Source organism: Bubalus bubalis, chromosome 4 (assembly GCF_019923935.1).
Source record: "Bubalus bubalis isolate 160015118507 breed Murrah chromosome 4, NDDB_SH_1, whole genome shotgun sequence".
Lineage (NCBI taxonomy): Eukaryota > Metazoa > Chordata > Mammalia > Artiodactyla > Bovidae > Bubalus > Bubalus bubalis.
The window spans coordinates 42,727,878-42,741,974 of NC_059160.1; the positions used below are offsets into that span (position 1 = coordinate 42,727,878).

General features: G+C 38.8%; 1 protein-coding gene and 1 pseudogene across 1 annotated transcript; both read right to left on the reverse strand.

Moving 5' to 3' along the window:
• Positions 1–1,411: 1,411 nt before the first annotated feature.
• On the reverse strand, positions 1,412–8,364 carry LOC102395513 (annotated as a pseudogene).
• A 1,525-nt stretch (positions 8,365–9,889) lies between these two features.
• On the reverse strand, positions 9,890–10,693 carry LOC102391533 (protein archease-like). The gene has a single exon (XM_044941343.2). It carries the CDS (start codon positions 10,614–10,616, stop codon positions 10,113–10,115), a length of 504 nt encoding a protein of 167 aa, XP_044797278.1. The 5' UTR covers positions 10,617–10,693; the 3' UTR covers positions 9,890–10,112.
• Positions 10,694–14,097: the final 3,404 nt, after the last annotated feature.

A 14,097-nucleotide genomic window follows, 5' to 3' on the forward strand; every position in this document is an offset into this window, starting at 1 on the left:
CTTGTCCTTTTGATCTTTTCTCTGCAGCTGCTGGATCCCAAATCACCCTCAGAATGACACTGTTTCTTAAGATTAAAAAAAAAAATGACTTTTTAGTTTCTCACTGCATACATGTAACCCTTCTTACTTCAAGCCTTAACTAACTTAATCCTTGATTTCTTTTTTTTTCCTTTGACTTTTGTTCTTTTGCTCACTCTTCTTATTCTCAGTCTTGTTTTCTCTCAGGGAATCTATTTTCCATCACCTTTTAATATTTATTTAAAGACATGCATTTACATTGATTTTTTTCTTTTTTCTTTTGGCTGTGCTACATGGCTTACAGGATCTTTGTTCCCCAACCAGGGATTGGACCTGGACCCTCAGCAGTAAAAGCACAGAGTTTTAACCACTGAACAGCCAGAAAATTCCCACACTTACACTAATTTTACAAAATATTGTTCCTGGAAAAATTGACAAGATATACATGCAAGCAAGAATGATTTCTTTTAGACATCACCTGAATTCAGCCCAAGATGGAAAGGAGCTGGAAGCCACTCAAAGTCTTGGATAATTACTAATTGGCTGGAATATTGGAAAATAACTTGGTATTTCCCACATGTAAAATATTTATATAAAAGAGACATGACTAGAAATAAGACATTTATTACTTTACCTTAGAAAGGTAGCTATTTTTATATTTTTTCATTAAGATAAAATTTTATTTAAAAAGTGTTATCTTACACTGCAAAGATGTCCATTAAACCTTATAATTAAACATGCCAGAGAAGAAGCCATGTAATGAAAATGTCTACTTAACTCACCCAATCATTTCAAAACCATACTTTGCTGACCTCTATAACCCCATTTAAAAAATATTTTTTGTTTTAAACAAGAGAAAAATAGATACATGTTGGTAAATGCTAACTGTCCATATTCACATAGATACACAGTGTAATCTCTGAGTCCAATATTCAGAGAAAGGAGTAAAAAAGCTAGAACTCTGTACACTACTACATAGGAGCTAGCACCCTCCAGCTTCCAACAGAACTGAGGGAGCAGAAGATTTTTCTGTTTTCTCACAGAACATGGTGGTGTTGATCACATAAAGTTTTTATTGAGACTGGAAGGGATTAAAATGAATTTGGAACAGAAAGAGGGTAAAAAGTTTCTTTCAACTGAGTTCTGCTCAAGATATCTACTCCCCAAAATAAGTTGTGAACCATGGTATAAAGGAGAAAAGAGACCTTAAAAACAGAGCAACCAAGCACAAGAGGAGGGAAAAAAAAAAAAGGTTGCAACTTGCTTCCACAGACTGAAGAAAATTAAATAAGGAAGGGCTTCCTTGCAGCTCAGACATTAAAGAATCTGCTTGCAGTGCAGGAGACCTGGGTTTGACCTCTGGGTCAGAAGATCCCCTGGAGAAGGGAATGGCAATCCACTCTAGTATTCTTGCCTGGAGAACTCCATGGACAGAGGAACCTGGCGGGCTGCAATCTGTGGGGTCACAAGGAGTTGGACATGACTGAGTGACTACTACTACTGGAATTCCATTTGTCTTCTCCTTCCGCTTCCTTTCCTTCCTCCCACTCACCATCATCTTCATCTTCATGTTTATCCTCATCCACTTCAACAATATCTTCCAATCCTTCCTCTTCGTTATCATCTCCTTTTTCTTCTCCTTTCCCCTTTTCATCATCCTTGTCAGGAATCAAGTATTACTGTAATGGAGATTGGCCAAATATCATCTTTGGTGACCTCTCCTAACTCATCTGCACCTACATCAGAATGAACAGTAAATCAGGTGAAGAAACTCCCTGGTTTCTCATGCTGTCTCTTCCTGCTGGCTTTTTTCTGCGTTTGACTTGAACATTTCATCAGATTCTTTCTGGATTGCTGTTTGGTTTCAGTGGACTTTGAAGATGGATCACCACTCTCATTCAGATGAAATTCTTTGAATAGAACTTTATTTTCAAGGTAAGGGTTTTCATCAAAATAAAAATCTATTCCATAACCTGATGTAATATCTTCAAATTCTGCCACTTCAGCTCTTGTCAAATAGCACAGTGTCTCTTTGTCCTCCTCCCCAAACAGTACAGATACTTGTGGATGGTTAACAAATGTTGTCACCCTAAAATTTTGTATTTTGGCAATCAATTTTGACCTCTTCTGAAAAAATGTTTGGCAGAAGTTGTTATATTTCTGTTCTGCTTTGAAAATCTCCTCACTGGCTTGTTCATAAGGTCTGTTTTATTTTCTTCATCAGTATGTTCAATTGCTTCTTGCTGTTCTTTTCCTTCCTTAGGCAAGTTCAGAAAAGCAGATGTTTCCTTTGGCTTGGAGGCAGGAGTCAGTCTCAATTTCTTCAGTTTTTTCACTTGGGGTGGAAGTGAAGAATGGTGTTCGGGGTCTGTGCGACAAGAAAAGCCAAGAATCCACCCAAGCGAAGAGACACATATGAGGAGCTCTAAGAACTAGAAGGGTAACTCTTCACTGCATAATGAGGCCTGTGATCTCACCCACGTGGCCATTATTTCTTAGGATCAATGTAAAAACCTAATAGTCAAATTTGAGGCATTTAGATAGGTCCAGTTTTCTTCCAAAAGACAACCATTGTTATCAGTTTCTTTCACATCTTTTCAAATATACTGTATATAACACTGATAATGACTGTTCTTCATCTTTCTTTTTTCATTTAACATTGTATCTTGGCAAAGTTGCTAGTCAGTACAGAAAGAGCAACACCATTATTCTTTTTTCATAGTCTAAGGAAAAGCTGTAACCTAATTTGTTTTCTTTTTTAGTTGAAATATAATTGATATATAACTTTATATTAGTTTCAGGTGTACAACATGATGTTTTTATATTTGTATAACTTGTGGAATGATTACCACAATAAGTTAGCATCCATCACCATAGTTACAGGGTTTCCCTGGTGGTTCAGATGGTAAAGAATCCTGCAATGCGGGAGACCTGGGTTTAATCCCTGAGTTGGGAAGAACCCTGAAGGAGGCTATGGCAATCCATGCTAGTATTCTTGCCTGGAGAATCTCCATGGACAGAGGAGCCTCGCAGGCTACAGCCCATGGAGTTGCAAAGAGTTGGACATGACTGAGCGACTAAGGACACACCATAGTTACAAAGGTCTTTTTTTGTGTGATGAGAGCTCTTATGATCTACTTTCTTAGCAACTGTAACACATCCATTACAGTATTACTAACTGCAGCCACACGAGGAACATTACATTCTCATGACTTATTTATTATTATTATTTTTTATTTGGCTGTGCTGTGTGTCATGCCGGATCTTAGTTCCCTGACCAGGGATTGAACCTGGTGATTGAACCATGATTCCTCTTCAGTGGAAGCATGGGGTCTTAACCACTGGACAGCCAAGAAGTCCTGACATTTATTTTATAACTGGAAGTTTGTACTTTTTAACCCACTTCATCCATTTTGCCCACCCTCAACTGTGCCTCTGGCAACTACCAACCTGCTCTCTGTATCTATGAGCTTGGTTTTGTTTTTAATTCAACATATAAGTGAGATGATATGGAATTCATCTTTCTCTGACTCATTTTACTTAGTGTAATGCCCTCTAGGTTCACCCATGTTGCCGTTGCCACAAATATCAAGATTTTATTCATTTTTTTAGCATAATTTTATTAATTTATTTGATCATGCCACAAAGCATGTGGGATCTTACTTTCCCAACCAGGAATCAAACCTGTGCCCCTTGAAGTGGAAGCTCAGAGTCTTAACCACTGGACCATTAGGGAAGTCCCTTTTTAAAAAATGGCTGAATAATATTGTATCATATTGATGGACAATTAGGTTGCTTTCATGGCTTGTCTGTTGTTTAATTTGTTTAACCAATACTTGCTGATGATCAATAGCATTAATCTTTAGACAGTATAAATTCTGCTGCATGAATCATCTTACACATGCTATTTTACATAGCACAAATGCATCTGTAGTATGAATTCCTAGAAATTCAATTGCTAATCAGGGGATATGTAATTTTAACTTTTATAGGTATTGGCAATTTTTTCCAGGAATGTGAGAGTGAATAATGTGTCCTTTACAATACTGCGTACAGTGCTTTATAGTTGTTTGAGAACACATATATTCATTTGTTGATCCAATTTACCTTTGTAAAATCACATAAAGCAGTATATGTGATGGAAATGTGAAATATACAATCTTTAAGACTAAAGCATTATGACTATTTTCAATAATAAATTAAATCAGCTCATGTTTGACAAATAAGTTTCTGGGTTTATTGCTTCCTTGTCCTGATGTGGGCACAGTGAGATAACAGAGATAAGCTATCCATCTAAACTCCACCCTAAACTGCAATGGCTCTGGCTTCAAAGTAACATTCACTTTAAGATAGAAGGGTAATGTTAGGTTTTACAACCCCAAAAGCAAAAATAAGTCATTTTCACTGGACTTGTTTGTTCAGATGAGAAACAAAACTTTGTTCTTCCAGGTGTGCATCTTTGGATAAAAACATATTCTTGTTAATGCCTCAAATGAAGTCAATGTACTTAGCAAACATACAGTTCAGCATTCTCTCAAGTTGAAAGCATTTAGGGTGTAAATGAAGTCCTATTGGCAGAGAAGATGGCAACAATATGTCCAGAGCTCTGAATTGAAAATATAGGAAGACTAAGGAATAGATTGTAGTTGCAATTACGGGGCAAGAAAGTTGGTGCTCTTACAATGGGGTTTGCAGTATTTGTACCTTTACCCAAATGGTGAAGATTATTATAAATGTCATCTCTTTTATGATTACATTAGTTCTATTAGAACTAAGATGGCGCTGCAGAAGACCAAGTCTTCTCTAAAGGGCATACAGAGAACCTTGATTTGTTGCTGAACACACGGACTTAGCTGTATTCACCCACATATAATAGCAATTTAAAGTGACAGCAGAGGATAGAAAGACCCTGTTCTTGGGATAATGAGTCAACCCTGATGAATGTTACTTCTCAGTGGGTACCCTCTACTTTTTTTAAACAGTCTGTGATGCTGATCCAAACAGGTCTAAACTCACTTCTACTCCTGTTTTTTCAGAGTTGGCTTAAGCCTTGTGTCAGCCTGCATCTTGCACTCCACAATAGGCTGCTTCCTGCTGACCTCTTATCTATGATCCTAGTCTTAGGGGCTTTAATTCTTCACTCTGACCTACTTACCCAGGGTTTGAATTTTGCAGGGGCCTCAGATGAGGAGTAGCTTAACACTTGCTTTTGAATCTCTGCTTTTGCTGTTGGAAGTCAAGGTAACCATGTGCTTCTTTTCCAGAAGAGCTGGTGCATGCTGACCTCGGCAGCCTGCATCCTGTTCTAGCAGCTTTCCTGGCAGAGTTCTAATTAGAGTTCTTTTGAATCAGGGGAGCTATATAGTGCAGGTAAGAAGACAAACATGGTCTTGAATCTCAGCTTAAATTCTTTCTGGCTGTGACTTTGAGCAAGTTACTTAGCCATTTTGAGTTTTGCCTTTCTTATCTGTAATAAAGTGAGAATACAGTCTACTTTCTGAGGTTTTATTGACAAGACTGGAAGCAGTAATATGCAATACACTTTTGGTAAAATACAGGCTATTATTTTATGCACTTTATTAGTTTATGCAGCCACTTTTGACCAGAGCCTGCTTTCTCCTTCCAATCAGTGAGGGCTGTGACAGTCTTGATAACTTATATGCCTCTAAGGAGATGAAGAGGAAGCATTCCTTTTTCTTCTCTTCCAATATGACTCTTTCTCTTCATCAGTTCAGTTCGGTTCAGTTGCTCAGTAGTGTCTGACTGTTTGCAACCCCATGGACTACAGCATGCCAGGCCTCCCTGTCTATCACCAACTCCCGTAGTTTACCCAAACTCATGTCCATTGAGTCGATGATGCCATCCAACCATCTCATCCTCTGTCATCACCTTCTCACCCACCTTCAATGTTTCCCAGAATCAGGGTCTTTTCAAATGAGTCAGCTCTTCACATCAGGTGGCCAAAGTATTGGAGTTTCAGATTCAACATCAGTTCTTCCAATGAACACTCAGGACTGATCTCCTTTAGGATAGGCTGGTTGGATCTCCTTGCAGTCCAAGGGACTCTCAAGAGTCTTCTCCAATACCACAGTTCAAAAGCATCAATTCTTTGGCACTAAGCTTTCTTCACAGTCCAACTCTCACATCCATACATGACCACTGGAAAAACCATAGCCTTGACTAGATGGACCGTTGTTGGCAAAGTAATATCTTTGCTTTTGAATATGCTATCTTGGTTGGCCATAACTTTCCTTCCAAGGAGTAAGCGTCTTTTAATTTCATGGCTGCAGTCACCATCTGCAGTGATTTTGGAGCCCCCCAAAATAAAGTCTGACACTGTTTCCACTGTTGCCCATCTATTTCCCATGAAGTGATGGGACCAGATGCCATGATCTTCGTTTTCTGAATGTTGAGCTTTAAGCCAACTTTTTCACTCTCCTCTTTCACTTTCATCAAGAGGCTTTTTAGTTCCTCTTCACTTTCTGCCATAAGGGTGGTGTCATCTGCATATCTCAGGTTATTGATATGTCTCCCAGCAATCTTGATTTCAGCTTGTACTTCCTCCCACCCAACATTTCTCATGATGTACTCTGCATATAAGTTAAATAAGCAGGGTGACAATATACAGCCTTGACATACTCCTTTTCTTATTTGGAACCAGTCTGTTCCATGTCCAGTTCTAACTGTTGTTTCTTGACCTGCATACAGGTTTCTCAAGAGGCAGGTCATGTGGTCTGGTATTCCCATCTCTTTCAGAATTTTCCACAGTTCGTGATGATCCAGAGTCAAAGACTTTGGCATAATCAATAAAGCAGAAGTAGATGTTTTTCTGTAACTCTCTTGCTTTTCCCCAGGGCTTCCCTGGTGGCTCAGAGGTTAAAGCATCTGCCTGCAATGCGGGAGACCTGGATTTGATCACTGGCTTGGGAAGATCTCCTGGAGAAGGAAATGGCAACCCACTCCAGTATTCTTGCCTGGAAAATCCCATGGACAGAGGAGCCTGGTGGACTATACTCCACGGGGTAGCAGAGTCGGACACGACTGAGCGACTTCACTTAATGCTTTTTCAATGATCCAGCGGATGTTGGCAATTTGATCTCTGGTTCCTCTGCCCTTTCTAAAACCAGCTTGAACATCTGGAAGTTCATGGTTCATGTATTGTTGAAGCCTGGCTTGGAGAATTTTGAGTATCACTTTACTGGCGTGTGAGGTGAGTGCAATTGTGCAGTAGTTTGAACATTCTTTGGCATTGCCTTTCTTTCTTTCTTTCTTTTTTTTATATGTACCATAGCTTTCTTTTTTTTTTTTAAACTTTACAAATTTGTATTAGTTTTGCCAAATGTCAAAATGAATCCGCCACAGGTATACATGTGTTCCCCATCCTGAACCCTCCTCCCTCCTCCCTCCCCATACCATCCCTCTGGGTCGTCCCAGTGCACTAGCCCCAAGCATCCAGTATCGTGCATTGAACCTGGACTGGCAACTCGTTTCATACATGATATTTTACATGTTTCAATGCCATTCTCCCAAATCTTCCCACCCTCTCCCTCTCCCACAGAGTCCATAAGACTGTTCTATACATCAGTGTCTTGCCTTCTTTAGGGTTGCAATGAAAACTGACCTTTTCCAGTTTTCCAAATTTGCTGGCATATTGAATGCAGCACTTTCTCAGCATCATTTTTCAGGATTTGAAATAGCTCAACTGGAATTCCATCACCTCCACTAGCTTTCTTTGTTGTGATGCTTCCTAGGGCCCACTTGACTTCACATTCCAGGATGTCTGGCTCTAGGTGTGTGATCACACCATCATGATCATCTGGGTTGTGAAGATCTTTTTTGTACAGTTCTTCTGTGTATTCTTGCCACCTCTTCTTAATATCTTCTGCTTCGGTTAGGTCCATACCATTTCTGTCCTTTATTGAGCCCATCTTTGCATGAAATGTTCCCTTGGTATCTCTAATTTTCTTGGAGAGATCTCTAGTCTTTTCCATTCTATTGTTTTCCTCTATTTCTTTGCACTGATCACTGAGGAAGGCTTTCTTATCTCTCCTTGCTATTCTTTGGAACTCTGCATTCCAATGGGTATATCTTTCCTTTTCTCCTTTTCTTTTCATTTCTCTTCTTTTCATAGCTATTTTTAAGGCCTCCTCAGAGAGCCATTTTGCTTTTTTGCATTTCTTTTTTGGGGAATGGTCTTGATCCCCTGTCTCCTGTATAATGTCACGAACCTCCGTCCACAGTTCATCACATACTCTGTCTATCAGATCTAGTCCCTTAAATCTATTCCCTACTTACACTGAATAATTGATCCTGATTAAAATGATTAAAAGTTTTCTCAAGTGCCATGTCGGGGTGTGGCTCAGTCAATCCTGTCATAAATTAAGAGAGATATCCTAGGGGAGGTCTCAGCCTGAATTCTCTTTTTAGTCCTAGAAATGGCCTTTAATAGGGGTCTTCCTGGCTAAGAAAATGCAAACTTTCAGCATGGAGCTCACATACGCATGTTCCTTATCATTATCTTTGTATTTCATAATGCAGTATGAAGAGGGAAGCAAATTATAAATCATCTTTTCATTGTGAAATTTTTACATTGAGAAGGCCAATAAACATCAGTTAATGTACAGACCAAGAAAACTACCGATGACATCAGAATATATTGTACAAAGGGTCATAAGGAAATGTAATGGGTTTATTTGCTAACACTGAGCATTCACAAGGGGAGTTTTCTTTTTCTGAACCCAAGAAAAATACTAGATCATTTGTTACTGTTTCTGGCAAAAACCTTTCAAGTCTGAGGACCATTATTAAGGCTACCTTCTGCCATTTCTTATAATGATTCTACTTTTCTCCAGTTTTATTGAGAAATAATTGATCACTATTTAAGTTTTAGACATACAGAATCATGGTTTGATTTACATATATTGTGAAATATATTGTGAAATATATTCAGCAAATATCCATTTTCTCATAAGCATACAATACAAAGAAAAGAAAAAAAAGAAAGGAAAAAATTTATTTTTTTGGTGAAAACTCATAGAATATACTCTTAACTTTTCTATATATCGCACAGAAGTGTTAACTATAGTCATCATGTTATACATTATATCCACAATATTTATTTATAACTGAAAGTTTATACCTTTCTACCACCTTCCTACACTTTCTGTCCCTTGAACCTCTACCTAAGGTAACCATAATTCTGGTTTCTTTTTCTATGAGTTTGCTTGTTTTTAAAAAAGATTCCACACACAAATGAGATCATGCACTTTTTTCTTTGTCTGACTTATTTCACTCAGTATAATACCTTTACCATCTATCCATGTTGTTGCAAATGATAGGATTTCCTCATTTTCATGGATGAATAATATTTCATAGTATATGTGTATAGTATCTATATGTATCATGGCTTATCAATTCATCCAATGATGAATTAGGTTGCTTATCTGTCTTGGTTATTGTAAATAATGCTGCCATGAATATGGGGCAGCAGATAACTTTTTGAGCTAGTATTTTCATTTTCTTTGGATATATTCTCAGAAGTAGAATTGCTGGCATACAGTAGTTCTATTTTTTTTTTTTTTTTTTTTTGGGCTCTGTCCCATGGCAATCCAAAACACAACCTCTTTTAATGTACATATAGGAAATATATGTGTTAACCACTTTGGAAGAAAAGCAAAATACTGGTTGTAGGATTTCTCAAATTACGTTTTCTCCAAGGTGCAGTCAGTAAGAGTACAGGGGCTTCAGAGTCTCTCGGGCTGCTCTTATGTCAATGATCGTTCTTGGGACCAGGCTGGAGGACTTGCATTCCGTTGGAAAGGTGTAAAGCACCTGCTGCTACAAAGGGGAATCAATGAAGGAGGAGCCATGCTTGCCACTTAGAGACTTATTTAAAATTTGACTGTTTGGGTAACAAAGACCAAGGCTGTACCTTGATTTTCCATTTCTGAAAGTCACACTTTAAGTCAAAAATTTCTGTTCTGCAAAACTCCATATATAAATTCTCCATGTAGAGTTTATATCATGGTATATTGTCAAAAGGAAGAGAAAAAAACAGTTCTTCATAGTAATCTTTTTTTTTTTTTTTTGGTATCTTAAATGTCAATGATCACAAAAACTTCTGGCTTCTCTTCATTATAGACCTGCATTGCTGAGTAGGTTATTGCTTTGACTTCAGTTCCCTGAGGGTGCTTGGACAATGAGAATTCTTCTCCCCACCCAATTGACCGTATTTTGAAATTTCTTTGGTCGATATTAAGTACTTTGACTTCCTGGGGTATGAAGAATTCATCAGCACTGAATTTATAAAGCCACTCATCCAGAAAGTGAAACAGAAGAGATTGTAAGTCATCGCCTTGGGTTTCTACTTCTATTGTTTGCAGGGGCTCCACAGTCCCAGTATCTGTCATGTAACCAAACATGGCCATTGCACATTGTTCAAAAGCTTCCTCCAGAGTGTCTCCCCAAGCATGTAACTGGACATCGGCTGTATGATCCAAATACTCGTACTTCCGACTGACTGGAGGATACTTGGCCTTGATAGCCTTCTGCTCCTCAGTCAAATTGTAATCTCTTACATCTTCCGCTTCCTGCACCATGATTGCGGGTTTGGACCCAAACTCAACTTCCAGTAGTTCTATTTTTAATGTCTTGAGGATCCCCAATACTGTTTTATATATGAGCTGTATCAATTTACATTCTCATCGACAGTGTACCGGGTTCCCTTTTCTCCACATTCACACATTTGGTGATGGCCATTTTAACTGGAGAAGGGCATGGCAACCCACTCCAGTATTCTTGCCTGGAGAATCCCATGGACAGAGAAGCCTGGTGGCCTACAGTCCATAGGTTGCACAGAGTCAGACACAACTAAAGTGACTTAGTACTCACAGCCATTCTAACAGCCATGAGGTGACATTGCATAGTGGTTTCTTATTTTTCCAGTTTTATTGAAATATAATTGACATACAGTATAAGTTAAGGTATGCTAACTGCTGACTGCTAAGTCACTTCAGTCGTGTCCGACTTTGTGCTACCCCATAGGCGGCAGCCCACCAGGCTCCCCCATCCCTGGGATTCTCCAGGCAAGAACACTGGAGTGGGTTGCCATTTCCTTCTCCAATGCATGAAAGTGAAAAGTGAAAGTGAAGTCGCTCAGTCGTGTTCGACCCTCAGTGATCCCATGGACTGCAGCCTACCAGGCTCCTTCATCCATGGGGTTTTCCAGGCAAGAATACTGGAGTGGGGTGCCATTGCCTTCTCCGAAGTTAAGGTATACTAATTTGATTTATGTATATCATGAAGTGATATACATAATTTTATACATAAGTTTTATACATAAGTTTAGTGAACATCCATCATCCCATAGAGGTACAAAATAGAATAAAATAGAAAAATAGAAAAAAAATTTATTGTGATGAGAACTAGGGCTTATTCTCTTAGCAATTTTAATATATGACATTTGGCAATGTTAACTCTATTTATGTTATAAATTATAACCTTCAGTTTCAGTTTAGTCGCTCAGTTGTGTCTCTTTGCGACCCCATGAATCGCAGCGCGCCAGGCCTCCCTGTCCATCACTAACTCCCGAAGTTCACTCAGACTCACGTCCATCAAGTCAGTGATGCCATCCAGCCATCTTGTCCTCTGTCGTCCCCTTCTCCTCCTGCCCCCAATCCCTCCCAGCATCAGAGTCTTTTCCAATGAGTCAACTCTTCGCATGAGGTGGCCAAAGTACTGGAGTTTCAGCTTTAGCATCATTCCTTCCAAAGAAATCCCAGGGCTGACCTCCTTCAGAATGGACTGGTTGGATCTCCTTGCAGTCCAAGGGACTCTCAAGAGTCTTCTCCAACACTACAGTTCAAAAGCATCAATTCTTCGGTGCTTAGCTTTCTTCACAGTCCAACTCTCACATCCATACATGACCACTGGAAAAACCATAGCCTTGTCTAGACAGACTTCTGTTGGCAAAGTAATGTCTCTGCTTTTCAATATGCTGTCTAGGTCAGTCGTAACTTTCCTTCCAAGGAGTAAGCATCTTTTAATTTCATGGCTGCAGGCACCAACCTTAGTACTTATTTATCTTGTATCTGGAAGTTTGTACCTTTGACTGCCTTCATTCAATTCCCCTTTCTCCCACCCCTGCCTCTGGTAATCACAAATCTGATCTCTTTTTCTATGTTTGTTTTTGAAATATAATTGACTTACAATATTATGTTAGTTCTTAATACACAATATAATGATTCGGTATTTCTATACATTTCAAGTAAAGTGAAGTGAAGTCACTCAGTCATGTCTGACTCTTTGCGACCCCATGGACTGTAGCCTACAAGGCTCCTCTGTCCATGGAATTTTCCAGGCAAGAATACAGGAGTGGGTCGTCATTTCCTTCTCCAGGGGATCTTCCCAAGCCAGGGATCGAACCTGGGTCACCTGCATTGCAGGCAGATGCTTTACCATCTGAGCACCAGGAAAGCATTTCAAAATGATCACCAAAATAAGTCTAGTTACAGTGTCACTGAAGATATTAAATAGTTATTGCCAATATTTCCCACACTGTGCATTTTATGCCCATGCCTTATTTTCTTTAAAACTGGAAGTTTGTACCTCTTATTTTAAAAATTATTCATTATTATTTAAATAATAATTATTTATTATAAAATAATTTATAATAATTATTTACATTATAATTTTATAATACAAAATTTATATTATAATTATAAATATTTATAACTAAATATATTTAAATATGGGCTTCTCTAGTGGCTCAGAGGGTAAAGAATCTGCCTGCAATGATGGAGACCTGGGTTCAATCCCTGGGTTGGGAAGATCCCCTGGAGAAAGGCATGGCAACCCACTCCTGTATTCTTGCCTGGAGAATTCCATGGTCAAAGGAGGCTGGTGGGCTACAGTCCATGGGGTCGTAAAGAGTCCGACACAACTGAGCGACTAAGCAGACATATAAATATATATGTTTTATATATGTATAAAAATATACATGTTTCTTAGGAGACATGAAAGGTGGTCTGGTATCCCCAAATACATAAATACTGTACAGAACTAGAAAAGGTCAGTTTTCACTCCAGTCTCAAAGAAGGGCAATGAGAAAGAATATTCAAACTACTGCGCAGTTGTGCTCATTTCAACTAGTAAGGTAGCTCATTTGTGCTAGTAAGGTAATGCTCAAAATCCTTCAACTTAGGCTTCAACAGTATGTGAACTGAGAACTTCCATATGTACAAGATAGGTTTAGAAAAGGCAAAGGAACCAGAGATCACACTGCCAACATTTGCTGGATCATACATGGAGAAAGCAAGGGAATTTCAGAAAAACATCTACTTCTGCTCATTGATTTTGCTAAAGTATTTGACTGTGTGGATCACAAAAAACTGGAAAATTCTTAAAGAGATAGGAATACTAGGCCATCTTATACGTCTCCTGAGCAAACTGTACGCGAGTCAAGAAGCAACAGTTAGAATTGGACATGGAACAACAAACTGGTTCCAAATTGGGATAGGTGAACAACAAGGCTGTATACTGTCACCCTGCTTATTTAACTTCTATGCAGAGTACATCATGCGAAATGCTGGGCTGGATGAATCACAAGCTGGAATCAGAAGACTGCTGAAACATTAACAACCTCAAATATGCAGATGATACCACTCTAATGGCAGAAAGTGAAGAGGAACTAAAGAGCCTCTTGATGAAGATGAAAGAAGAGTGAAAAAGCTGGCTTAAAACTCAACATTCAAAAAACTAAGATCATGGCATCTGGTCCCATCACTTCATGGCATGGATAGAAAGAAGGGGAAAAAGTAGAAGCAATGACAGATTTTATTTCTTGGGCTCTAAAATCACTCTGGATAGTGAATGGAGCCATGAAATTAAAAGTCACTTGCTCCTTGGAAGGAAAGCTATGACAAACCTATTTTGTCAGCATATTAAAAAGCAGAGACATCACTTTGCCATCAAAGATCCATATAGTCAAAGCTATGTTTTTTCCAGTAGTCCTGTAAGAATGTGAGAGCTGGACCATAAAGAAGGTTGAGTGCTGAAAAACTGATGCTTTGGAATTGTGGT

What these genes read in the sequence shown, in the direction of transcription:
- LOC102391533 (XM_044941343.2), bottom strand. Translation starts at nt 10,616, where the DNA reads ATGGTGCAGGAAGCGGAAGATGTAAGAGATTACAATTTGACTGAGGAG.